Genomic DNA, 27,526 nt, shown 5'->3' with positions numbered 1-27,526 from the left:
TCACTTTGATTTCTGTTTGCATTGAGTGTAGGTATTCGACGAGCTTTGTGTTCTATGAGTGAAATCAATAATTCGTTTGTAATAAACATCTTCTATGCGTTCTTATCAGTTTATTACTTTGTTTATTAGTAGTATTAAATTCAATTATGTCATTCAGCAAAGCCAGTACTAGTGAAAGTAACAGATCCAGTGGATATAATAGCAAAGTTCGGAAAAATATGTGGCACCCGTCTGGATTGTTCTGGTTGCGTCAGGGATTTGCGCGCGCATGTAGCAAGAAGGAAAGCGCGGGGAAACGGAAACACAAACCCCTGATGCTAACCACTGTACGGAACAAGGGGGGGGAGAAAAGCTACGATTGGGTGCAAGTTAGAAAGCCTCGAGAGAGATCCGCGTCTCGAGGCTTCCTAACTTCTGCCCAATCATTGTAGCTTTTCTTCCCCACCTTGCTCCGTACACCGGTTAGCATCAGGGGTTTGTGTTTCCGTTTCCCCTCGCTTTCTTTCTCGCTAGATGAGTGCGCAAATCCCTGACACGACCAGAACAATCCAAATGGGTGCCACAATATTTAATGTCTGCAATTTCTTCAGAAAATATTCGTCTGAAGAAAGCTGTAAAAATCTTAATTTTTCTAAGGTCAAGAACTAATTGCCGAGGCGTGTTCAATAAATGTATCAACCGTGTCAAGTGTATGCAGAGAAGTGTAAAAAACGGAAACACAGGGAGCTTAGAAATTGTTCGTCTCACCTAGAAAACACATTAACATACCTAAAAGAATGACGAATTTAAATGGTTTCAAAAACACACTGCTGGCTTTTCCCCTGGAATTGCAAACATCAATTTAAAGGTATGATTTCTTAATACGTTATTTATTATTGTATTACACTGTTTTGTTATTGAGAATGGATCTTGTTTTCAACACCGACCAGTCATCCCTTCTGCCAGACGAGTTTGGTGGAGCACGCATCATCCACTCTGTAGGTTTGACAATGTTGCGCTTGCACATTACTGGCTCTCGCAAAACATCAAGAGATCTGGACTACACTGTAGTTTCTTTACTCTCAGTGATGAGATGATACTGAAGACGATAGCCTATTCAATGGAGCTGCAATGAGTGCCAGGTTATCAGGGTATAGAAGGGAATGAAAAAGCAGCCAAACTGACCAAGAAAAGAGCAAGAAACTCCTATATTGGACCTGAACTAGCCTGCAGTATTAGCAAATCAAATGCAAAAACTGCAGTAAAATTATGGATTAGGAGAGAAATCAGAAAAGACTGGTAAAATATCCTGGTCAATTTCTCAGCAAAACTCTTGTTAAAGGACCAAACCAAGCTCTCACTAAGTCTCTCCTGCATTTGAACAGAAGAAAACTTACGACACAGTTTGAATAATTACTGGGTGTGATCATTTCAAGGAACATCTACAAACTGTGGGGCTCTTTCAAGAAGATTCCATTTGTAGACTGTGCAATCAGCACACACAAACTGCAAATCACATACTGCTTAAATGTGGGTGTTTAGAGAGGAGGAGATTCCAAATCTATGGAGCCCTGTCATTGATGATGATGATGATGATATTTAGTTGTATTAGATATTAATTCGTGAAATTAGCATGACATGCCTCCATAGCAATACAATGTTACTTGTAATTTCTCCTTGATAGAGCAACAGCTTAAACAATTCAGACATTAGACTGAAGGATTACTTAACTGCATTAACTAATTGAGAGAAGATCTCAGCAGAAATACTGATATATGTTTATTAATTTCAAAATGTTAAAAGTATCTCACTTTATTGTACAACAGCCAATTTTATATATTTCATTATACACATACTCATGCATAGGTAAGTTGATTATCATACAGTCCACGTTACATGCCATACAAATCTACAACATAATTCCCTCTTCCTTCTTCTTCTTCTTCTTCTTCTTCTCCTTATCACTGTTCTTCTCTCTGTTTCAGTCTTCTGGAAGTCGCAAAAGCAGCACTTCTCAACTTTAAGAAGTGAATAGAATGCACACTGTAGCGAGTGGCTCATCCTAGTATAACAATGTTTGATGTTCTCTAGCTACTAAAATAATCTTAATTTAATGTCAATAAAAATTTATTTGTATGCATCACTCATTCTCAGTGGAGCTAACAGTACCACTATTTTGTATGAAAGTGAAGTCTTGAGTTAACCTGCTTGCACACAATCAAATTTTCGTCTAATTCAACACTTCAGGACTTTTCAAGACTTATACTTAACAAGTTTTATTGTCAAATCACTTACAATACTTTATAAGTCTTTGATTATCTCGAAAACAAATAAAAGCATGTTCTAATTTATCAAATACTCGACAATTTTTTGAAGGAATAGACCAATGAGATTAAAAAATATTATGGCACCAGGAACCACAAAAAAAACATGGCACCTTGGCCAATAAAAGATACTTGCATAAATTATAGTCCCGACGCTGTTATTTCTGGAGTGACTCCGCCTCTTTGCTTACGTCTTAGAAAGTGAAGGCTCTATAAAGTCTAGGTAGGTAGTATCGTTCGCCATTTTTGTTCTTACGTTGCCGAGCTATCATACGAGGAATTTATTTGCCACACCGTTAAACATTATCATGTCGTAGCTCCTATGATAATAAATCAAACGTAATGTAATTCAGCAAATAATTGACCGGCAAATAACGTCTTCGTGTGCTTTCTGCGAACGCCAACGAAAGAGCTAAAATGGCGGGTGATTATATTAAGTATTTATCGAGCCTTAAGAAATGAATCAGTGAATCACAAGACACACACGTTTAAATGTAGCTGACCTGTAACGCAATTGGCTGCCGGAAATTACAGCGATGGGACTATAAATCCATGTCTGTACACCAAGGATTCTGTGGAATACAACAACAAAGTGGAAAATAATGCGTATGAGAAAACTGCAAGGCAGATATCGTGAGTTAAGTACCAACACACGTATTTTTTGAATGATGAAGATTCTAACCTATATTCCATGAAAATACTAATCGTAAATATTTCGTTTTGAAACAATATGCAATCATAATATTCTTTATCCACTTTGATTATGTAATGTGAATTTTACGTCACTTACATTCATTATGCAACTAGTTAGGTAATGATACTTTTATTAGGAAATTAGGTAATGATACTGCTATTACCTAACTGGTTGCGTAATGTGAACCACACATAAAATAAAATGGGATTAATTTTATTTATTACGGGATTTCGATTGTACTAAACATTCAATTGCAGAATTTGCAGCATTCGTAATATCTGAATCTTCGTTTGAACTCAATTCAACAATTTTTGCTTATTTCTCGTAGTACTGCTGTTTTTTGTTATAAATAAAAACCTATCCTGTTCAAAACTAATAAAACAAACACAAACGAATCGCCTCCCGCAGAAAGAAACTAATAATAATACGATTGCCTCTCCTGCAGCCTCGTTTGACAACTTTCCAATCTCGTATTGTAATATGAAACATTACGATACTCATAACATAAATAACTATTGTGTTAGGGTAGTGTACAGTTAAGTAATACAAATATATATATATATATATTTTTTTTTCAATATTAATCAATCTTTGACAAGTTTTCTTGTAAGTATTGAATTGAAGAAAAATTTGATCGTGTACAAGCAGCTTTATGAACAGTTCGGATACACAAAGATTGGAGGCTATGCTGGTAAGGATTTTGAGATCTTTCCTAGTCTTCATCAGACTCGATCATAAAAAAAATTAGCAATTTACAGAAGTTGAAAGTGAGCAATGTGGTTAAAGATTATGATTAAGAAGAAGAACCTTCTTCAATTGACACTTTCATAAAAGACTGCCTTAAGGACAGACATATTGGATTTGCCAACAACATGAAGACATCAGGAACATTTTAAGCTGAAACAGAACTGACCTCAAAGGTGAAATCAAAATTTCCTGTGGCAATGATATATTCAATTACCAGTAATGATTGCCACAACAGAACACATTCACATAATTTCAAATGAAAATGTATTACTGAAAAGAAACATGACTACCATTAATTTTTTTATCACTTGAATTTTCTTTTTATATTGCCTGTTACAAAAATGATACAATTTATTTTGAACGTGAGCTGTTATTTGAACTGTCATGCTAGTCAGTTGACACAGTGCATTCATTGGTCTTGTGTTCTTGTTTGTTTTCAAAATCAATATACACAACCATAAAGTTTGAAAAGTATAATATATCAATTCCAAAGGTTTGACAAATTGTCACCAGTGTCTGAACCAGTCAGAAGAAAAATTATTATTAGGCAGCTTGAAGTTATTCTCGATAATCTATTGTCTGGTTACCATGACGAAGTTTGCAGATAGCACATTCTTTTTATTGGAGGACAAGTAAAGCTGATAGTTCTGTGTCATAGATTTGCAGCAAATAAAAAAAATCATGTCCCTGAATTAGAGAGTTCCGAGCAAAAATCACCAACCATTTTCCTTTCCTTTTCGAAGCAATATTTTGTCATGTATCAGAGAAACAAAAAAATTGGTTCCAAACAACACATCTAGAACATTTCAGTTCTGCTTTTGGTAATTTATAGGTTTCTGAAGCCTGATAAATTTCGTTTATACAAGGAAGCAAATTGAAAAAGGAAATAAATAGGATAAAGTGAGTGAGATAATAGTAACTATGTGACCAGTACTTGAAATATCCAACAGTATTTGTGTTACATTCACTTCCTCTTCTGCACAATCGGATGTATGCCAAAGCATTCCTCAGCTTACTAAGAATCCTCAAACTATCTTGCTTCATTTAATGTTTTATGAAAATCACGATAGTAGAGACAAAACTTCACTTTTCATTTGGTTCAAATGATACACCATCACTGTACGTATTAGAAAGGGAATGGATATTTTAATTATCAGTTAAATTTATATATTATTTACATGTAGGTTTTATTTTACAAATTTGTCAACACTGTATTGGGTGGTGTTGTCCTTATAGTAGTGCATGTTCCTAATTTTAAATATTATAATTGACTAAATACACATACTGAATGGAGTGGGTTACATGAGGAACAGTCTTCTGTAGATGAGGAGTCCGATGGCTGCTACAAGAAACCATATCAGCAGGTTCTTGTAGCTGTCACTTGTGCTGGTCACCACCCCCACCATCGTGGTCGCGTGTTGTGGCTGGATCTGTGGCTGCGGCTGCATCTCAGTTACAGGTGCGGGGGTTCGAGACACGCTCACTCGCTGTCTTACTGTCTCATCCTCCTCTGCTGGTTGTTCCACCTCTTTCTGTTCCTCAGCCTGAGAGTGAAATACAGTGTTAGGCAGAATGGATAGTCTGATTTGAGTCATATAGTGTAGCAGTGCTGTCTGAGCTGTGTGGAATAACTAAAGGCTGGTTCACAATAAACCGGAAACGAGACTCGGAACGAAAACGGTAAAATCGTTAAAATGTGTACATTTAAATGTGAGCATTCACAATTAACGAAAAGCTTGCCGGAGCCCGGAATCGGGAACGGAGAGTTGGCCAAGTTTCAACTTTGGCATTCGCGTTTCCGATCACAGCCCACTATATTCATTCTATTGCCATCTAAAAGCTATTTTGTCGTCGTATATTTTGTAGCAAAAAGACCGTGACATAACCTATGCATTATTTTGTTCTGTGCTGTGCATCATGGAGTAAGTTTTATTTGATGAGATTCTAATATTGAGTGTCGAGGAAAATCCTCACGTTTACAATAAGCGGCGCGCCTCGTATAAAGATGAGAAAATGAAGGAGAATACGTGGCTTTCAATAGCTGCATCTTTGAACACCGATCGTGACTCATATTTTATTACTGTATTGGTTGTATTACACACTGCATATTCATGCTTCAATTCAATAACTACTGTTGTGTTCATTTTTATTCTATTGCAAATGTTTCTTCTCTAATTATTTTACGTTATGGTAGACTTAAAATAGGTTGTGATAATAAAGATGCATGGGCATATTTATAGTACCATACCTAATGAAATGTTTCAGTTGAAATTTCGAAGTTGGTTAACCTGTGTTTATGTTGGTTGCCTTGTACTCATGAGAGAACGCCATTGGTCAATTATACACAAATAACATCAGAATGCGTAATATCGACTTTACATATCATTATTGACATACATATCGATATGCATAGTCGTCTACGTTTTCGGTTTATTGTGAATCAAAAATTTTCATATTCACGTCCTCTGCTTCTCGTTTTCATTCTGGTTCTCGTTCCCGGTTTATTGTGAACCAGCCTTAAGTTGGCTGGAGTGAGGAAGGACAGCCATTAGTAATTATAGCCGTTCGGTCTGCATAGCACTGCATTTTTGCTATTTAGAAAATGAATCTCTGTTCACAGTGCAAAGAATCTTTTGTCGCTGTTTCGGGCTGGGATGTCACAAGAACGTTCTTGATCATCAAACAATTGTAAGATGAGGTGGAGTCCACCATTGTGAAGTAACAGTCAGCTTGTCTGGCTGTGAAACGAACAGGCCCAGGTTCAAATCCTGGTTGGGATTTTTTTTCGAGTTGTCCTTCAACCACTTGAAGCAGAATTGCTGGGTAACTTTCGGCACTGGACCTCGGACTCATTTCGCCTTCATTAACTTCAATTTCATATATCATCTTAATAGTTTCAGGTCGACCAGGAGATCATGGTAGACGTGGTTCCGGGATTTGCCTACAGATATCATGTCTGGGGGAGCTGCATAAATCCCAGGGAGCCATAGGGGCTTCTACAATTGACTATAGCAGACTGGGGAGTGTAGCTCCCTCAGATAGATGGAGCCTTGGTGAGTCGCAGAATCTGCAGTGCTGCAATTTTCGGGTCAAAGGATGCAGAAGAATGGAAGTTGCGAACAGATGCCATTGATCTGAGGAGGTGGCATATTAAAAGGGAGATGGAGGGGCGTTTGAAGACTTCGTCATAGCCGAATTAATAAGATGGCATCAAGCAGTGAATCACATACTTGAAGAGCGGTCCTAAGGACTACAGTAATCGTCCCGATAAAAGGAAGTTGCACAATAAGCCTGAGGCTGCAGTGTCTCCTCTGGAAGGAAAGAAATAGATGGAATGGAACAATTCTGTACCACTGTATCTTGCCATAATGGACATTCAAAGACAAAACAGATCCCTACCTGTGTGGGGGAGGCCAGCCAAGCACTCATTCGAAGTCCTCTGCATTCTGCTGTCAGGCATGTCTTATCACTACTCTTCAACCACAACCTAACCCACAAAGAGCTCCAAAATGAAGGGGCTTATACAGCCCGCCAGTCCATAGCTGTCTTGCAGCATGATCTTCACAGCCAATTGATTTCTGGATTTGGAGACATTACTTGGTCAGCACAGTTGCCAGATTTGACCACCTCTGAATTCTTCTTGTGGGGGCACCTGATGAATCAAATGTTCGCTACACACTCTTCAACACTGGCTGACCTTATACGAAAAGCTGCAGGATACGCGAAATTGTGTGATGCAGTGTTTCATTCAGAGCTTGTAGAAATGCATTCAATATAATGGTGGTGAAATAACTGTGTTCTGTAATGACAAAATGGCATATATCTTTACTATGTTTTCAAGGTATGTTTAAATAAATTCCTTTATTAGTCATAATATGCTGCCCTGTTTATATCTTACCATTCATCCTGCCCAACTCTGCATCACGCAATAACAGCCAAAAAAGTTCTCACTGCAGAGTAAGCTTGGCTTGATGAAGCAGTTCGTCAGGGCATTCAACACTGATGGTGATTGTTTTCAACATATAATTTCTGCCTTTTCTGCTTTGCCTTTCGATAAGATCAAAGAAAGTGTGTTTGATGGACCTCAAATTCGTGTCCTTGCACGTGACGAGGAATTTGTCAGGAAGATGAATAACAAGAAGGTACCATGGCTGTTTTTTTGTGGCAGTTACAAAAAACCAAAGAATGATTGTCCATTCCCATTATGAAAACGGTAACATGTGGAAGAGAACAACCACCAGGATTTCCACTGTCACTTGGTAATGACCACTAGATGGAAGTACAGTTGCTCCATGCAATTCAAATGAGAGTTATGTGACTTCTTTTGCAGTTGCTAGATGGCAGCATAGTGAAACTAATCAAAGTTGTTGCCTTCAAAGCCCATAAGATCAATTGGTTACATGTGATCTGGGATACTAGTGGCAATTTTAATGATGGGGATTATGACCATGAATAGTTCAGTTTACAGGTTTCATGTTTCTGTGTACTTTTTTTTGCCTTTGATACACGAATTAACCTCTATTCAATGTGTTTTCATGATCAAAAACGTGAGTGATTTCAAATGTATCCCAAGTTCACAACCTTCAAGTGAATTGTCTAGGATCAAACTGCACTTTGTCAAAAAATCTGAATTGTCAGAAAAAAAAAAAAACGAAAATCTAGCGCAGTTAGACTCCAAACGAGCAGTTTATCACATTCCCTGCATAATTATGCACTGAAAAATACCTTAATCTCACATTTAATAATTTGGAGAAATGTGCAGTTTGATTCTAGGCGACTCATATAGTGTTTAATAAGGCCTGAATGTACGAACTGATACAAAAACTTATCGAGCTATTGATTCTAAAACATGATACTCTAAAAATTCAGTTTGTTTTAAAAAGCACAGATATATAAAGATTTTTTTCATCTCCTGAAAATGTTGCTTCTCTGGGCTTGTGGAATTTTTGAACTCGAGTTTCAAAATATTGCAGTGCTGGTTAGCTATAAAAATAAAATATCTTCTACACTGTTTTATTTCAAAATCGAATTATGTTCATTAAACTTTTAAATACCAATCAAATTTTTCTCTTAAACAAGACACAAATGGATAAAGAGTATTGTGAAACCATCATCATCTAAATCCAATATGGTCGCATAAGGATGAGGCAGTTAATGGAAATAACATGAACAAAGTGGGTTTTGGAACTCACACACTAGTGGATAAGAAGACTTTTGGATCAATCACAGATTTTTAACGTTTAAAATAAAGGGGATAAAACGCAGTTTGGAACTTTGTGTGTAAACAGAATGACAGGGTAAAGGGAGTAGATTCAAAAACTTCTGCTAACACAATTTCACCAGAAAGTGGATCCGGTACCTCATATGTAAAAAGGTAAAGGTATCCCCTTAATATGCCATGAAGGCACTTGGGGGGCATGGAGGTAGAGCCCCATGCTTTCCATGACCTCGGCACTAGAATGAGGTGGTGTGGTCGGCACCACGCTCTGACCGCCTTTTACCCCCGGGAAAGACCCGGTACTCAATTTTATAGGAGGCTGAGTGAACCTCGGGGCCATTCTGAAAGTTTGGCAACGAGAAAAAATCCTGTCACCACCTGGGATCGAACCCCGGACCTTCCAGTCCGTAGCCAGCTGCTCTACCAACTGATCTACCTGGCCGCCCACCTCATACGTACAAGGTGAAAAATAATGAAAATAGGTATTAATACGCCAGGCTTACATGAAAAGAATTACTGTCTTAGTTATTAATTAATATTGGCATTTGAGAACAAACATGCTAGCCAATTTTTAGAGTGACCCTTGAATGCGAAGTAAGTTCTGTAAAAGAGTTTTTATCAGTAATATGCTATGTAACCAGACACTTCATGTCCATGGGGCAGCACTACAAGACATTAATCTGCATCACTCACCTTAAGAGCTATCTGTCTGATAAGAGAGGATTCCTCTTGTGTCGGAGGCTTAGACACAGATGCTGACAGCTGCTCTGCTATTTTGCCACAACTGGAACACTCCCAGGACTGTGACCTGAAGATAAGAATAAAATTAATTCAACTTCTCCTTTATTTAAACTTGCATTCCCTATGCCCCATAAACATACTTGCGTGCCAACATCTGTCGCTCCTCAGGGGTGTAGTCCAGTGAGCCAATTGTACCATTTCCTGGAGTTGGCATGAATGCAATCAATGCAAGAAGTGCTGTTCTGATTGACCACGAGGGTTGCCATGTTTCTGGGTGATGACCAGAGATACTAAGACAGATTTTTTTGTTTGTTTCGAACCTGCCATTCGGCTGCAACACCAACAAAAAATAATAAGTCTCATGAAGATGCCAGTTCACAATGAACTTTAGCCTCCTATATTGCACTTTTTCTTTTTTGCTAATGGCGAGTACTTGACTGTTCGTCATCCACCCAAATGAAGCCAGTTGTGTAGATCAATTTACCGACAGATTCGTTGCCCAGAGTGCGCCATGGGAGATTGGTCCACACTACACCCGTGATGAGATGATGATGATGATGATGGAGATTTGTTGGGATGCCACTGGGGAATTGGAGTTCCCAGAGAAAACCCTTGTGTCACCTGGATCACAGCTTGTCCAATACAAGTTATAAATTTGAGTATGCCAGGGATCGAACCTGGGTCCACAGGATTGTAAGTCCAGCTCTCTGTGACAGTCCCTATATTGCACATGGAAGGTATTTTTGTAATCCAAAAATATAAGATACCTAACTTCATTTAAGTTTGTTTTAAAAAGCACAGATATATACAGATTTTTTTTCATCTCCTGAAAATGTTCCTTCTCTGGGCTTGGGAAAGTACCGAACTTGTAATAAAATGAAGCTGACACAATATGAGATTTAACTTATTGTGAAACATATTGAAAAAGTTGTTTTGACAGTTCTGCAGTGCAGATGTTAAATATTGTGCAATGTCGATTTTAATCTCATTTTAAGAGCAGTAGTTTTGAGTTCCGATTTCATTGTGAAATGTTCATTTAACTTCACATTATCGTTCCAGTTTCATTGATATGTCTAAGCGACTGCAAAGCTCAATTTTACCATTTTCTTAACAAAAAATCGCGTAGTGATATTTCACATTACCAAATGTTTCTTTGCAGCCAACGTTGTAACGAACGTTCTTCCCGGAACTAGTTTTACATCCCCTTCTGAAAACTCAACTGATGATGATGATGATGATGATGATGATGATGATGATGATGATGATGATAATAATAATAATAATAATAATACACAACATTTAAAATACCGATAATGTAAATTGTACACAATTTTAATAATGACAAAATTCTGTGCACGCCACTGTCTACACTGATAAATTATTTCCAATTTCTACTAATTTTCTAACATGTTCTCAAATCAACTAACGTCCTATATGAATTCTTTACATTTCAAGCTACCTTCTCGCTGAAAATTACACTTTTTTTTTTTGTTTTTGTTTTTTTTTTTCACATTTTTCGTCAAAAAAATCTTCAGGGTCGCATGCTATATATAGAAAACCCAGCATAACACGCTAGTGTCTAAAAGTTAAAAAATATAAAACATGTAAAACTATAGTCTCCCCGTAACAATCTACGCACATAAATGATGGGAATTTAATATAGAATAATTATACATGCTCAGAACTTCTAAAAATCCAAGGAGAGGCTTTCCTCCAGAATTCATATTTATAGAATCTGAGTTGCCTTCTTTGGAGAAACAATACATTTCATATGCTCCCCTCAGAACGTCAAAGTAAAAACTCTATGGTATATTAAATGTAAGTTCTAGTTAATATTTTAACGGAAAGTATTTTAATATTTCCATCTACGATATAACACATTGACAACTGCAACAGAAAATGTTTGTTAGCTGGTGATAAGGTAAAATAAAATGAAATGTAATTACTTATATTGCAGTTCTACTGCTGAACATGCATGATATCATGAAAAGATTGATAAGCAACAATAAAGTTCAAGTTTAAATCATAACTTTTATTGGCTTAATATATAATTTGGCAGACAGGAAATAGAGTGCTTGAAAGGTACAGTACCGTTAGTAGTATTATATTCGGTGGTTTCATAGGATATTCTGTTGGAAGTAAAATTCGTCCATGATAAACTCCGCCTTCAAAGTCTGTGGCTGGCGGTCCTTGAACTGTGAAGTGCCATTCAAATAAGTTGTCATCTAAAGGATGAGCCCAATATTCCTCTGTGGGTTCCTTCAATTCACATGCCTCTCTCATCAGCCTTTTTACAGCTGAAGAGAAATAGTACATGAAAATAAAGTAAAAATTAATTAAACGTCTTATTTCCAACTTTACAATACATTACACCGGTCTAATAAGTGATTGGCTTTCACTTGACACTATCATATTATGGGGTTTCCTATAGTGTTAGTAAATTGAAAATTTATATTGTCAAATATATTGTATTAAAACCCCAAATTTCACAATAAAATCTGATAAGAATTTAACTGAATTTACACGAACGATGCAGTCTATTGTTTTATCAACAAAGTAAAGTTTCACATAATATAATTCAGGAATGAAGTGTCAAATACCGGTACTTTACAAAATATATAAATGTATACATTCTTGCAACTTTTATTACTACCACAATTAATTACCTGGACTTTTGATGTTGTACTTTCCTTGGTAATCCATGGCAGGTCTAAAATTTACAGAAAAAAAAAGTTACTGACATCAGCTGATTCACGGACACCAACTTTTATTTATGTCCTATAACATAACTTATATATTGACATTGACGTATAGAAATGATCTGTTTTCCTTATAGCAAAACTTCTCAACGCTTTCAATAAAAAATACTTGACGTGGCCAAATCACGAGCCGACACATCCGCTGCATTAAAAAAAACCTTGCTCCTCATTTATATCAAGAGTACACTCAAAATCAAGATGACGGTTCTTCCTCGTTGAACAAATCTATGTACTTGGAGTAAAACCATTATCATGCAATTACATTGTGGCACCACATGTTGGTACTACTGTCTAGAATAAAGTGGCGTGGCTCAAGCCGAGGCCCTCGCCGAAAGGATAGGACTTTATCCTCCCAAGGCCCTCGATATGTAACAGGCTTGAAGTGGCTAAGTTACGGGGCTTGATTGGTGACGTCACAACACACAGCCGACCGTGATAGTTGTCGCCTTGCGATTATAAGACGATAAAAAACAAATTGTCACTCAGATACAGGCAAATTACAATCAATGTTCATATTTACAGAAGTATTTAATAAATTTTAAAGAAGGAAAAGATCGTCTGATGAATACTGGGTACTAGGCTGAAAAAATCTGCTCACCTTTTATCTTTTTATAAAGCAGATGTTTATTGTCTTTCCTATAAAGTTTTTTGTGACACAGAGTCACATACCCCACAAGAATATGACCACTCATTTTCACCCCCAAACAGAATACAGATAAAACAATATAACTTATTTGTCTCAGAGCACCGTGTTAGCCTACATTTCTTATACCTTGAAAATTTCTATTTTGCCTTCCTCCATCTGCTATTTTAATATGTAAAAGTGGTGTCGATCTTCTATCTTTGTAAGCACATTTTGTTTTATATGTCCAATTTGAAAACGGTTTCTATTTTATTTCTACAAATAATGACCTCGATGTTTTTTTCAGTATGAACCAATTTGCACAAAATTAATACCAGTACCGTATGTAACACAAACACGCATGCACTTTTGATTAAGAGCTTCGCCAGATTCCGTCTAGCATATTATAATAGTTCTATTCAATGATACTTTTTAAATTGGAAATATTTTTTCCTAATCTAATTATTTTTAAAACTACAAATGGAAATTACGGATTATCTGCATCCCTTCCTAATTGTAGTCTGCAATTTCCTCTTCCTTCTTGCACTTACACTGAAAACTCATTTTTATATAGGCCTAGTTATTAAAAAAAAATATTTGTCGCCATTTTACATTTGTTTTCACAAAAAGTTTGCTAGCATCACACTTACAGAAAATATATTTACTTGCACATAATTTTAACCACATTGAGATAATTAATTATCTTTGATTCCTATCACAATTTTTTTTCATGAATTTCGGAAATATGAAATTGAAAAAGATTGTGTTTAATGACAGTGAAGAAACAAAATATGTTGGCTACCCGAGATTTCCTCTATCTACCAGTCGTAAATAATGATTACATTCTTGTGCTTGGGTTTCTATTTTAAGTTCATTTACAAGACGGAGAGTTCAGTTTTACAATATTAATTAAAGTAATCCTATTTGCATCACTGGTTTCAACCACTTGACATTCTGAAGTTATATCGGGAAACTGACATTTTGAATTGAAGTTCACATCTTCTTCACCATCAGTATCAATTTCTTTATTACAATATCCGAAATTCGCTGATATTAGAAATGCAACATGTTGATGATTTAATTGATAATGATTTAGTAATTTAAGATTCTTTTCAGATTGTAACATTTGAGTAGAGAAATATGATAGTTGCCCCCTGTTTATCTGCTTGTACTGTCCAAATCTAGCCTCTGAATCATTTGAAATTTAGCCAGAAGAAATTATATTCAAATCCTATGTCAGATAAAAGAAATTTTCAAATTGAAATTAGAAATTTTTCTGGTGTGGTATAGGGTATCTTTTGTACCATTTGAAAGGTTTTCAGGTTTATTTTTCGGTGTTTTCTGTTTCTAATCCTTCCCATTTCTTTTAACCAAATAGGCCTATCAGAATTATGTATGCTACCAACTCCAGAATTTTAAATGAGTTCTTGAAGTTCTACATTAACAATTTTCCACCAATCGGAAATACAAAGATTCTAAAGCTTTATATTGCATGTTGAATCTTTCGTACACTACTTTTAACACTTGAATATAAATAGTTGATTAAATGGCGATCTTACTCGTGTTAATTGTGTAAGCATGTGCGGCTTACAGCTGTGCACCGAAACAGCTGTAAGCTGCTTACACAATTAACATGAGTAAGATCGCCATTTAATCAATTATTTATCTTTATATTGCAATACATGTAAGAAAAAAATATATAAGAGAATGTGTAGTACATCAACAAAGAGCTAAGGTAACACGCAAAATTTTCATTCCATTTATATATCAAAAGTTTACCCAGGCTGCAGGGAAAAGAGACTAGTGCCTGCTGGAGGGGGGGGGGGAGGTTCTCAAACAAGTGAAAGGTGAATTAAGTGGAATAATAAGCCTACATCAGAACTCCTAAAACGTAAGTACAACACTATCGCATCTATTGATGATTATCCAAAATTTGTTACCACACTATGAAAGTCTTAAATCATATTCAGGGTTCTTTAAAGTTCTGTAAATCTTCATGGGTCTCAAAGCGTATAACTACTCGGAAATTGAGAACTTGGTACATAGGGAAGGTTATGGACTGGCATGGGTTGGGCTAGAAAAAAAAAATAAATAAAGAAACTGACTGAATTAAGTATTAACCTTTATTGGGCAGCAGCATGATGTGATAGCAGTATACACATCTTATCAATATGTCTTTTATTAATAAAAAAAGTGTGTGGGGTGGGCGTAATGTTGCGATAAATGCATTGCATAAGGAGCACCCCCGCAGATGGGGTAGGCCTAGTTCCCCCTTGAAAATCATAAGGGAAAGGCACATTCAGAGAAGGCTGCTGCAGAGCCCCCTGCTCACAGATGATTTTAAATACTGCTAATCTCACACAGGTGGCTCTCCAAGCTGCCAACTTACATAGCTGCAACTTAATAATACCAATTATTCTAATCCAGGGAGCTTAGAAGGGCAATGGAGGCACCCTCTACTAAACTTGGCCACACCCATCCAATATCACTTCTATAGACATATAAAGCATTTAGCATGCATCTGAACTGATTCAATGAGTCAACTTCAAATAATAACCATTCCTTTCCTCTCTTTTTCATGTACCTGTGGTTAAACAAAATCCATTGAAAAATCTATGGGCCCTTAATTTTAGGGAATATTCATGTTATTTCTATTTAATGCTTTTGAAGGACATCTTCACACCATATTTTATAATTCCAACCAAATATGGCGGACAGTCAGACTTTCGAGGTCACTGATATAGTAATATAAACGATACAGGATTTCTGTTGTTTTTAGCAATATGGTGAAGGATTTAACAATGATACCAATGTTTACAATAACAATTTTTTAGAAAAAAAAAAAGGATGTAAAACATGACACAGAACAAACTTAAAGACTGCAGGCTTCTGTTGCTTAAATATAGCTGCCAACACACGATGGTGTCACTCACTTTCTTCCACAAAGGATGTCCCCATAGTCCTTCTAAGCCCCTTGTTCTATTATGTGATGTAGGAATAAATAAAACATAAGCGAGCAATGTGCAAGTCCCTCACACTGTGTACGACTAGACTGCAGCTACTCGGGGCGTAGCCCCGCGTCAGGAACTATAGAATCAGTCTAGCGGCCGAACTTGCACACCACCTGGTCCATTGGCATCTCAGTGCCGCATCTTCCTGTTGAGCGAACATGAGACATTGCGCAACCCCTCACTCTTGGCAAAATCTATTTCAGCATATGTAAATGAAGATTCCCCTGCTGCCTGGTTCACGGGATTGGGGCTTGGAGAGGAGGTAGACGACTCCGTCAGGGAGCCCTGCGTCTTGAAGCTGCGAGGACTGCGTGACCCTTCCTCCCCTTCCGAGCCACTTGGTGCTAGGTCCAATGATGCATAATGCAGCTCCCGTTCACTACTGACTGAGGGAGGGCGAGAAGAAGTTGGTGAGCCACCACCGGCTGCACCAGCAACGACAGAATCCACACTGGAACTTGAAAGCTGCCTGGAAATAGCTCCCACTTCCGAACCCAAGCTGGAGCCCGAGGTTTGCCTCGAGACAACGGGAGGCTTCACTTCTGGGGGTTTTGGTCTAGAAATTGCGCCTGCTTTGCTGATGTTCTGTCGATTGAACTGAACCGCCTCCTTGTTTGGTGCAGAGGTGGAGCTGGTCACCAGCTTTGGGGTGTTGGTAGTTTCGCTGAGAGCAGGACGGAACCCTGCTGTGCTCCGTGAAGTAAGGGAGAGGTCAGCTATGGCAGTCGTCACCCTGGCTGGGGCAGAAATCTTTCTAGATGATGTCGTCACGGGAACAGGACGCATCATGGCATAATCCCCATGACTCTGTCTGTTCTCGTCTCGAGAGTGATGGAATGAGCTGTAGTTGACGTAGTCGTGGTTCCTGGGCGAGCTCACCTTGTTCAAGTCATTCAGTGACTCTGCATTCACAGGCGTGGGTTGTTCAGAGGAGCTGCTGCTCGACTCTGGGGAATATGGATATGACAGTCTTACTGTGCCACTGGTGGCGTCCACTGGACACTTTCGTGACATTTCATAGTTTATATCGGAGCCAGGGGCCGTTGCCAGGGGAGGAGGCGCCTTGCTCTGTTGCTGACCTGGCAGAGGCTTCATTGGTGACCCTGGACTATTGAGGCTGAATGGGAATATTGTGGCTGTAGAGCCTGTTGGAGTTGTAAGACCTGCATTCTCTGCACTGTCTCGTCGACTGGTCTTACGACTGCGATTGCGTCGCAAAGAGGAACTGGGACTTGAGCTTGGGGAGTTGCTGGTTGTGTGTCCTAAAGGTAGAAAAGCTGGGGGTGGAACTTTCGGAGGAGTACCAGTCGAGTGCTTGCGTCCAATGAGGCTGGACAGCGAGAACACAGGGCTGGTGGACGAGGACTGTGGTCTCCCAACCCCCGTGTCTGTTTCACCTGCTTGGATGACAATTGGCTGAGAACTGTAACGACCTTTGCGTTTGTCCTTTCTCTTGCTATTGTTACGCCCCTCAAACGAAAGGTTCATGTAGTCTTCTCCACTTGCTCTGTAAGGCTTCGACCCACCTGTCCACGCCATTTCCACATAACCTTCTGGTGGCTTTTTAGGCTGAGGTGTGTCCACAGGTGCAGTGCGTGCCACAGTTGACACACCACCATAACCCTCATCAGTATCATGTCCACTGCTGGCACTGCCCGGCTTTCCCATGTCCATATACTCCTCCTGTATAGGGGATGTGGGTTTGCGAAACATCTCCACATATGGAGTAACATCAGCATTTGCAAAACCATCACTTATAGACTGATTATTCAGGACTTTCATATCCGAGAAAGGCGGTTCAACAGTCGATGTCTTTCTCTGAGCAAGTGAAACCTTCACAGGTGGAGAAGACCCAGGCTTCATTTCCAGGTATGCCCCAACAGTGTTAGGAGAAGCAGATGGAGGGACACCTGCTACCACAGTTGGTGTAGGGATTGGCTGACTCTGAGCGTGGTAGTCAACACTCGACTTTGGAGAGACAGTAGGAATTGTTGGTTTTGGAGGGGACATAGCCTGCTTAGAACGAGGAGACATATCGACATATCCATCCACTCCTGCAGCTGGTTGATGGGGAATTGACAACTTATCATCCACTTTGCGGTTTGACTTGGATTTTCCGCGAGTATTGTGCGTGAAGTCCATCTCCATGAGATCATCCATGGGCTCCATGGATGAGTGACTACTGCCGTGGAGATGATGTCGCAGGGTGCCTCCCCCAGACCACGAGTTGCACAGCAGGGGCGCTGACAATGATTTCTTTCCCCCTGTGGGTGTAGGAGTTGGCACCATTTGGTGATGTGGAGGTGTCAGGGCTGGGTGGTGTCGTGTAGCATACAGATCATATGCCAGGGCACGTGAGCTCAGCTTATTCACTGTCCGACTCCCAACAGAAAAAGCCCGCACACGAGAAGCATCTGTCTGATTCACAATTTCCAACCTGTAAGAAGAATCACTAAGTTAAGGAGCATTTACAATAATCCAGCATTTTTAAATAATCCATAGATCATCAATGCTTCAGGAGTTGTAGCTTACGTTGGCAGCAATATAAAACTGTTAATTTTATTTTATTCAATATGTTTCAGGAGTTTATAATCTCTGGCATAGAACAAGCATTGACAAGGTCAGGTTAACTTTATGGAAGGGTTCCGAAATTTTATAAACGAGTCCACTTTCTTTTTGAAAGTCCTTAAACTGTAGACAATTTGATTAATGAACCCTTTACAACAAGCTACTGTCTGAAAAATATTGTGTACTATTTTTGTTTTTGTAAAATACGTACATTTATTGAAATAATGGAAAAGCTAGCTTCCAACATGACGTAAAAAGGAAGAGAGATGGTCTTATTACTGCTAATACTAATCACGAATTAGTAATCTAGATCAATGTATAGAACTTGTGGGAGAATGTTTTAATAACAAAACGAAAGTGATACTGTAAATGAAAATAAATAATGTTTAGATGCACTCATATAGTGAATGATTGTTTTTTATAATTTGTTAAGTAATCGATTCCTCTTCTCCCTTTGTAACAGCATAACGATTTTAAAGCACCTTATAAATACAAGGTTCACTGTTAAGGAAAAGAAATTTATATTTCTAACATACATTTTTACAATTTCATACCGGTAATTCAAAACATTTATGTGAGGGTTTACATTAAATGATGTAGAAAAATATATTGCAACAGTGTAAAAATGAGTGATTTGTAGAATTTTTAAATTCTTTAATTTTTAATTATCAGTTATTTAACTCAGTTGTATCCACCTGGTGGTTACCTAGAGTTGGTGGAAATTATCGTAAATGAGATGAGATTGAGGATTAGTGATGAGTTAGATTATCAATTTACTTTAATTTATGCCTCTGATTGAGGTTCTTGCTGATAGGTACATCTATTACAAGGCAATACAGTTCACTTGACGTTATGTGTCACAGGAAGAACATAATTGTTTATATACATCTGAAGTCCGATTAGTGTAATATGTAGCTAGTATATTTTCAACAAAACTAATAAATTATCATGATAGTATTTCAAAAGATACAACTTGAATTTAAAAATGTTCACTTAATTGCCTTTGGATCCAAATGTTACAGGTCTTAAACACAGATAAGAACGATGAATTTTCTGGATGACAAAATCTGAAATACAGCTTTCTACAAAAGAAAAATAAAGTAGGGTTTTATATAATTATATAACATATTATCTTGTTTGAAGTATACAAATGCTGAATTAATTTAATGTTGTAAGTATAAATAAACAAATAAGTAACTAAGAATGACCGAATAACTGAGTAAGTAAGTAGTAACTAAAGTAGAATAAAGTGAAAATTCATTGATACCTCGGCATCATAGATGCTGTGAGCAAAGTCACAGTGCAAGATATATTTGTAGATTTCTAATGATCATTTAACAATAATAATTACTATCACCTTTACTTTTTAACTTCGCTCTAGAACATGCCTTAGAAAAGTTCAGGATAACAGAGAGGGTTTGGAATTGAACGGGTTACATGAGCTTCTTGTTCATGCGGATGACATGAATATGTTAGGAGAAAATCCACAAACAATTAGGGAAAACACGGGAATTTTACTTGATGGAAGTGAAGCGATAGATTTGGAAGTAAATCCCGAAAAGACAAAGTATATGATTATGTCTCGTGACTAGAAGAATATTGTACGAAATGGAAATACAAAAATTGGAAATTTATCCTTTGAAGAGATGGAAAAATTCGAATATATTGGAGCAACAGTAACAAATATAAATGACACTCGGGAGGAAATTAAATGCAGAATAATGGTAAATGCCAATTATTATTCGGTTGAGAAGCTTTTGTCATCTAGTCCTGTCAAAAAATCTGAAAGTTAGAATTTATAAAAGTTATATTATTGATTGTTCTGTATGGTTGTGAAACTTGGAAAAAAATGTCATGTCTTATTTAATGACGCTCGCAACTGCAGAGGTTATATCAGCGTCACCGGACGTGCCGGAATTTTGTCCCGCAGGAGTTCTTTTACATGCCAGTAAATCTACTGACATGAGCTTGCCATCGACCTGGCCCGGGATCGAACACGCAACCTTGGGCATAGAAGGCCAGCGCTATACCAACTTGCCAACCAGGTCGACTGAAACTTGGATTCTCACTTTGAGAGAGGAACAGAGATTAAGGGTGTTTGAGAATAAGGTGCTTAGGAAAATATTTGGGGCTAAGAGAGATGAAGTTACAGGAGGATGGAGAAAGTTATACAACGCAGAACTGCACACATTATATTCTCACCTGACTAGGAACATTAAATCCATATGTTTGAGATGGGCAGGGCATGTAGCACATATGGGCGAATCCAGAAATGCATATAGTGTGTCAGTTGGGAAGCCGGAGGGAAAGCTTATGAGAGAGTGGCAATGAACCTCCAGGTTCTTTAGAAGTCATAAGTAAGTAAGTAATTAATTGCAGCAAGACTGATGTATGAAGAAGGATGTAATTGTTGAGAAAAAGATGCTACAAATTAAAGTAACTACCTAATTTCTGTTTTATGCATTTCATATTCTAAACCATATTTGCTTTCATTAAACATATTTGACAATGCAATGAATTTATAGTCATATTCTCAACTAATCTGTACAAATTCCGTATCTTCTGCTATTAATCCTCTGAGTAGAATGTCACTGATTCTGCTTTACTTTCTCTGCTTAACTGATGTCCATTTTAAATTTTGATTGCCTTATTATCATCTTCTTTCACTTAAGTTGTTACTTCTGCAAATTATGTTAATGTAAGAGCACGATTCAAGTGGTTTGAATCAATAGATACAGACATGATTTATGACTGCACAAGTGTTTACAAAGCTGCACATTTGTACAGTTTCTCACCTATTAGTCCTCTTCAGTGTTTCTGGACGTGAACCTACTGAATAAGCCCGCATTGGTCGGTCCAGTGATGACGTCTCATCCTCCTCTGAAGGAGTGAAGTATGAGGTCACTTTCTCCAGATGATATTCTGAGAAGCGCAAGTCAGTTGAAGGGGTACCTGAGGTGATAGAACAACTGCTTGCTGGGGACATCTCCCCATGGCCATAGTCTGCTGTAACACACGAGTTACAGTAATCACTGCCACATAATAAATTAAGATGTTAACTGAATGACTAGTACATGGGCATATGGGCATTTCATGCCAAAGACCCAAGTGCTATAATAGTTTTCAGTGTTCAGAAATAGCTTCATGGGCAGGATGAGTAGAGACTATATGGGCTAGGAGAACAACAAGTACATTGGTAACAAAGAAATAAAAGATCCGATTTTATACGACTAGAGGAACCAAAGTGTTTCACAAGCACAGCTCTGAGCCATGGTACCTACTTTGGTCCAAGGTTATACAATAAAATAATTGAAAAATATCCAAATTTGGAAAATTTTAGTATCAGAAATTTAAAAAATAGCATTAGGATAAAATTGAAATTGTATTTTTAAATTTAATTTATTCCTGTAATTTTTTTTTCTTGACCTAGTTTGTGTCAAATAATTATCTTTGTGTTTAGATATCTCCCTGAGCACGAGTTTTTACTCCTTCAGGGGAAGAACTAAGATTGTATTTTTGTACATGTTATTATACTTAATAAAAAAAATGGAACAATTCACTACGATTTATTGTACAAAATGTCGTCTACTCTTATCGAGAGGCATATGGTAGCATAATGGTTATGTAGGTATTGTATAAGAAGGGTGGAGCAAAAATAATAAACTTTAAAAATATACAGTATGGAAAACAGTACATTTCAGAGGAAATAGAGAATATACAACGCAATATACTCTATAAGGTCTTCCATAAAAAATTTCCCCTCTCACGCAAAAACTGAAATGATGCTTCTGAAGTGAATACCCAAGGAGCGAATCACTATCAACTTAGAATGTTACCTTCTCCATGGAAGGATTGTGTGCCTGGTTGGCCAGGGTCCATGTCTACATATCCATCATCCACAGGGGCCATTGGTACATAACCATTTGAGGTCTCTTCAGCCAAGCTGCTGGCACGACTGTGGTTTGATGAGCTTGTTGCACGTCTGCGGGAGCCTGTCTCAGGCACTACAGTCCCTGCACAAACAACAAATAAAATGCTATAAGCTCTCTAACAGTGGCAGGAACTGAAGCAAACAAAGAAAGACTACAGGAATCAGTGGCGTAGCATGAAATTTTGAGCAGGGGAAGCTAACTCAAGTTGTCTTTCATGCAATATGAGAAAATGTATTACAAAAATACAGTCTTAAAATAAATAGTAGTCGATGTCATGTCAGCAGTCGAAGATTGGTTGGAACATCGTAAGTAACACCGATAAGGCATGACCCCAAAATAATGATACGTAGTAAAATATGATTTCACGGTTTACACATATCTCTTAACAAATAGACACGTATACGTATATAACATCAGCTCACTCCCTGTCATACTTAGAGAAATCACAATATTAGTATCATTATGTAAATATGCGTCTGTCTTTTGGTTGTGTCCTTCATTGACAGCAAGGGAGTCGGTCATTTCTTCTTTGAATCACACTTTTGTTCGTAAGTCAGTCTTGATAATACAATTGTCCTAAAAAATTCAATTAAATTAGTGTCAGGAACTGTTATTTCGCTCATTATTTATTATATCAGCCACAATGCACACTAACACTTCAACTGAACACAACTGACGAAAAGGGATAAATCGGAAACTACTTATTTTAAATGTTAAAGCTAGCTTCTTGCGAGCCTTGCGACTAGGGTAGTTTAGTTAGAAAGGGATGGAAAATCTGCGGGGTGGATTACACAGAAGAAACCAGTCTGTTTGGAAGCTGGTGTGTGCAGGCTTCTTGTTTACTGCTGCATCACAAATCATCCTGAGCTGCAGCATCACAATATTTAACGTGTAAATATAAACTCCATTAAAATTAATAAATAATTTTGTTCATAAACTGCAGGTTTATTATGAAATTATTATTAAGTGGGGAAGCTAAGCTTTTTAGCTTACATTGACGCTACGCCACTGACAGGAATTGAATGCCATTCTACAGAAAGGAAGCAGCTAACAAAGTTAAAACAGAAGAAGCCAAACAGCTTTGTTCTTCTTACATTTGTTTCACACATCCATAGAAATATAGTTCACACAGAAATAACATAGTAGGATATGAAACTGCAGACTATCTTGTAAAAGAATTGATATTCCTAATACAGTATAGATCAATCACTCTCAGTTGGGTGTGAACCCACAAACTTCAGTTTGACTGTATCAATAATGATGGTATTTCCTTCTTAACATGTATATTAGTGATGGGAGTATTTGAACAAAAAAATACGAATTACTTCGATTCTTGTAAGTTCTGGACATATATCTCGAATCATGAACAAGTAATCGAATACTTTGCTCAGATAGCATATGCTACAAGAAGTGAAGAATGAGAACAGGAAGATACAGTGTAGAGAAGAAAGTTCTAGAGAACACGGACTGCTCATCAATCATATACATTTGGCTAACCTCACCTACAAACATGAGTAGTTGCGTGCAATAAAAACTTGCTCCAGATCGTCTCTCTCTGTCCCACCTCTCTCCTCTTTCTTTCTCTCGTCTAGTTACGGAATGCAGAAACATCTTTATTGGAAGTTGCAGATAGCTACAGCACGTGATTAGGATAATAAAAAAAATATAAACTCCTGTGCTTGCACGATACACTGCTGTCACTACTATCGTTATTGCTGTCATGCTGGTTGTTGGATAAGAGAACTGAGAAGTGAGAACCTGCCGGTGAGTAATCAAATCGTTGTTCAAATGATAAAAGTATTCGAGAACTTTTATTCGAGAACAGATTATTCCATTCCGCTCATCACTAATGTATATATAAGGTAATTACTACAAAGTTATTAAGATTAGGAGTAATTTAGAATTAAAAATGAAAGATTTTTTTAAAAATTAATTATGAAGTTGAACCTAATTTTTAAGATAAACGAAAAAACTACAAGAATTGAAGACTTGGACTTTTAAAACCCTACTATTACGTAAATTATTACCTTCACAGAACTCACCTGGACTCATGGTGATGTAGCCTCCCACAGGATCTAAGGGTGACGAGCCATACGGGCTGTACACATCCTGAAACACAGAATTACAGATACTGATGAAAAATACTCTGCGTAGTTACTCATCTCAGTAATATCAAAGCATACTGAATGGAAAGAAGACAATGAGTTCCTCATTCTTTAAGTCTAAGTATCTCATTTGCTGATGGCTACAGCCCCCTGACATTTTACAAGTTACAATTTTTAGTCTCAAACGGACGACCCTACAATGAAGGGGGTGGACAAAAGTTCCATTAATAAAATCTCTACAATTGCTAAGTTCGTGTATTTCACTACAAGTCTTAATAAGACTTATGAATTTCCTACAAATGCTTAGTCTATATATAGAGCAAGTCAAACCCAAGTTAATGGCATTTTTACCAAGCCACGAGGTTACACTAGACAGTGACACCTACCAATAAGCCCACATATTTCTCTATATTGCAGGGATATCGATAAAGTCTGGCAACTTTCTGACAGCATCTCAGAATAGTTATTATTAACCTAAATGAAATGTATAGGTCACCACATTTCTTACCTGGCCTGGTGAGCCTGACTTGAAACCTCCTGAAGGTGCTTGACTGGGTGAAAACTTCCGTACTGGTAACAGTAAAGATGTGCTCACATTTTCAGCGAAACTTTCCTCAAGAATGACAGGTTCATCCGGCGTGAGGGAATGACCATAGCCTCCCCAACCTTCCCCTTCACCCTCTTCAATAGATAGAGACGAGCCTGGTGAGTCAGTGGAGCATGGACCTGATGCAGGGCTGTAACAAACACACTGGTGTGTAGGAATTCCATCTTCAATAACAATGCAGGTTTTTCTTGTTACTTAGAATTTAGAAAAAGAAATAGTTATGTGATTGTGCACACAGTTTTTGGCTTAAGAACTTGGCATTCTTCAAAGCTACGTATCATAAAAAAAGACCACATTTTTCGATATACCAGTATCTGATTAACACATATAGTCACAACAGTCATGATTAATAGTGCACCACATCTCTCTGTTTCTGAATTATCAACTAGTAGGTTATTTTAATGTCTATAAAATTGGTGATAGCGAGATGGTGCCAAGAATTCGCCATAGATTATCTGACATTCGCCTTACAGTTGGAGAAAACCTCGGGAAAAAAAACTCAACAGGTAATCAGTCCAAGTAGGAATCGAACCCACGCCCAAGTACAGGTCAAATCAGCAAGAAACGCACCTGCCAACTGAACTACCAAATTGTACTTCCAAAAAGTATCACATCTCACATCACAGAATGGGTAGCAGATTTCTTCCTGTAATACATACTGTGAAGTTTACACATGACATACCTTTGCACTGCATTGTCGTCAATAGTTGTTAAAAATGTGTTCTTTGCAATTTACTTAATTGAAGTTTAACTTACCAATTTAATTTAATTAATTTTTTTGTTCAATGATTCGAACCTTCACTTGCCATTATTTGCCCTGAGTCTACAAGTGGGCTCATAGGTGTCACTAGTGCCGAGAAGCATAGACCATTCAGTTCGTCAGATATTATTCAGAGTGCACCATAAGTACTGAATCTACATTACACTCGTAATGAATGAATGATGATGAAGGAGAAGAAGAACTGTTGGAATGTCACAGGAGAACCAGAATACCTGGAGAAAGTTCCTGTGTTGCCTGGACTACGCCTTGCCCAACACAAGTTATAAATTCAGGGTGAAGCAGGATCCGAACCCAGGCCCCTTGGTTTTTGTGCTAACACTCTTGAGTCACTGTGGCAGTCTCATTAATTTTATGGTGTTATTGATTTTAAGAGCATGTTTATAATTATTCTTCACATAATTTCCTGTAACCACTTCATACATTACGATCCCAAACTCCAGACTTTGTGTAATACAATGTTTCGAAGTTGGAGGAAAATTGACATCGAGGCCAAAAAATCCTTCTGAAGTTTGATGCGCCACAGTGATTGATTGATTGATTGATTGATAAAGCAGATCTCAGTGAATTCTAATTGGTGACCCCTACTTTGTAACTTCAGTGAGTATAATTTTAAATATATTTGAATGAAAAATATAGTAACTTGCTCTTGAGCTACTGTTGTCACTGATATGGCATAGTACACCTGTGGAGTAACGGTCAGTGCGTCTGGCTGCGAAACCAGGTGGCCCGGGTTCGAATCCCGGTCGGGACAAGTTACCTGGTTGAGGTTTTTTCCGGGGTTTTCCCTCAACCCAATACGAGCAAATGCTGGGTAACTTTCGTTGCTGGACCCCGGACTCATTTCACCGGCATTATCACCTTCATATCATTCAGACGCTAAATAACCTAGATGTTGATACAGCGTCGTAAAATAACCCAATAAAATAAAAATAAAATAAAAAATATGGCATAGTGGATGGCATTTAGGCAATTGAAGGAAATATTATATTACGATGTACCGAAGTACATATGATATTTCAGTGCAGAATTTCTGCATCGTCATATGATGATGGAAGAGTGGAACACACAAAAATTCTCTCCGGCACCGGGATTTGAACCTAGGTTTTCAGCTCTACGTGCTGATGCAATGCTCTATCCACTAAGCCACACTGGATTCCCACCCCGATGTCAGATCAAATCCTCTCAGTTTAAGTTCCACCTCTTGGGTTCCCTCTGGTGGCCTACCCTCATGCACTGCGTCATAGATGTATGAAGTGGCACAATGTCCACACATTTGCACGTAGAGCTGAAAACCTGGGTTCAAATCCTGGTGCCAAGAGAATTTTTCTCTGTTCCACTCTTCCATCATTATATGATGATGCAGAAATTCTGAACTGAAATATTATATGTACTTCGGTATATCTTAATATATGATATGCGGAAAAATAATCACTTTGTG

General features: G+C 37.7%; 2 protein-coding genes across 13 annotated transcripts in view; both read right to left on the bottom strand.

Moving 5' to 3' along the window:
* Positions 1-1,735: 1,735 nt before the first annotated feature.
* Positions 1,736-12,787, bottom strand: LOC138712286 (ubiquitin-conjugating enzyme E2 J1-like). The gene is made up of 5 exons (XM_069843900.1): positions 12,370-12,787; positions 11,795-12,000; positions 9,844-10,034; positions 9,656-9,770; positions 1,736-5,288 (listed from the first exon to the last, which is right to left on the bottom strand). The coding sequence occupies exons 1-5, from the start codon at positions 12,404-12,406 to the stop codon at positions 5,043-5,045; spliced, it is 795 nt and encodes a 264-aa protein (XP_069700001.1). The 5' UTR covers positions 12,407-12,787; the 3' UTR covers positions 1,736-5,042.
* Positions 12,788-15,189: 2,402 nt separating this feature from the next.
* chico (insulin receptor substrate 1 chico) overlaps positions 15,190-27,526 on the bottom strand; it is an 80,652-nt gene continuing 68,315 nt past the window's right edge. For 11 of the 12 annotated variants that reach the window (XM_069843889.1, XM_069843887.1, XM_069843894.1 and 8 more), the window contains 5 exons: positions 25,209-25,437; positions 24,638-24,704; positions 22,500-22,676; positions 21,459-21,669; positions 15,190-18,532 (listed from right to left, as the gene is read on the bottom strand). In XM_069843889.1, coding sequence (XP_069699990.1) covers positions 16,225-18,532; positions 21,459-21,669; positions 22,500-22,676; positions 24,638-24,704; positions 25,209-25,437 — 2,992 coding nt within the window. In that variant the 3' untranslated portion in view covers positions 15,190-16,224. The remainder of the gene's footprint in view (positions 18,533-21,458; positions 21,670-22,499; positions 22,677-24,637; positions 24,705-25,208; positions 25,438-27,526) is intronic. The other variant, XM_069843890.1, reaches the window with a different exon arrangement.

This window comes from Periplaneta americana, chromosome 13 (genome assembly GCF_040183065.1).
Source record: "Periplaneta americana isolate PAMFEO1 chromosome 13, P.americana_PAMFEO1_priV1, whole genome shotgun sequence".
Classification (NCBI taxonomy): Eukaryota; Metazoa; Arthropoda; class Insecta; order Blattodea; family Blattidae; genus Periplaneta; species Periplaneta americana.
Note: the sequence above shows the minus strand (reverse complement) of the source record. Positions and strands in the feature narration are given on the sequence as shown.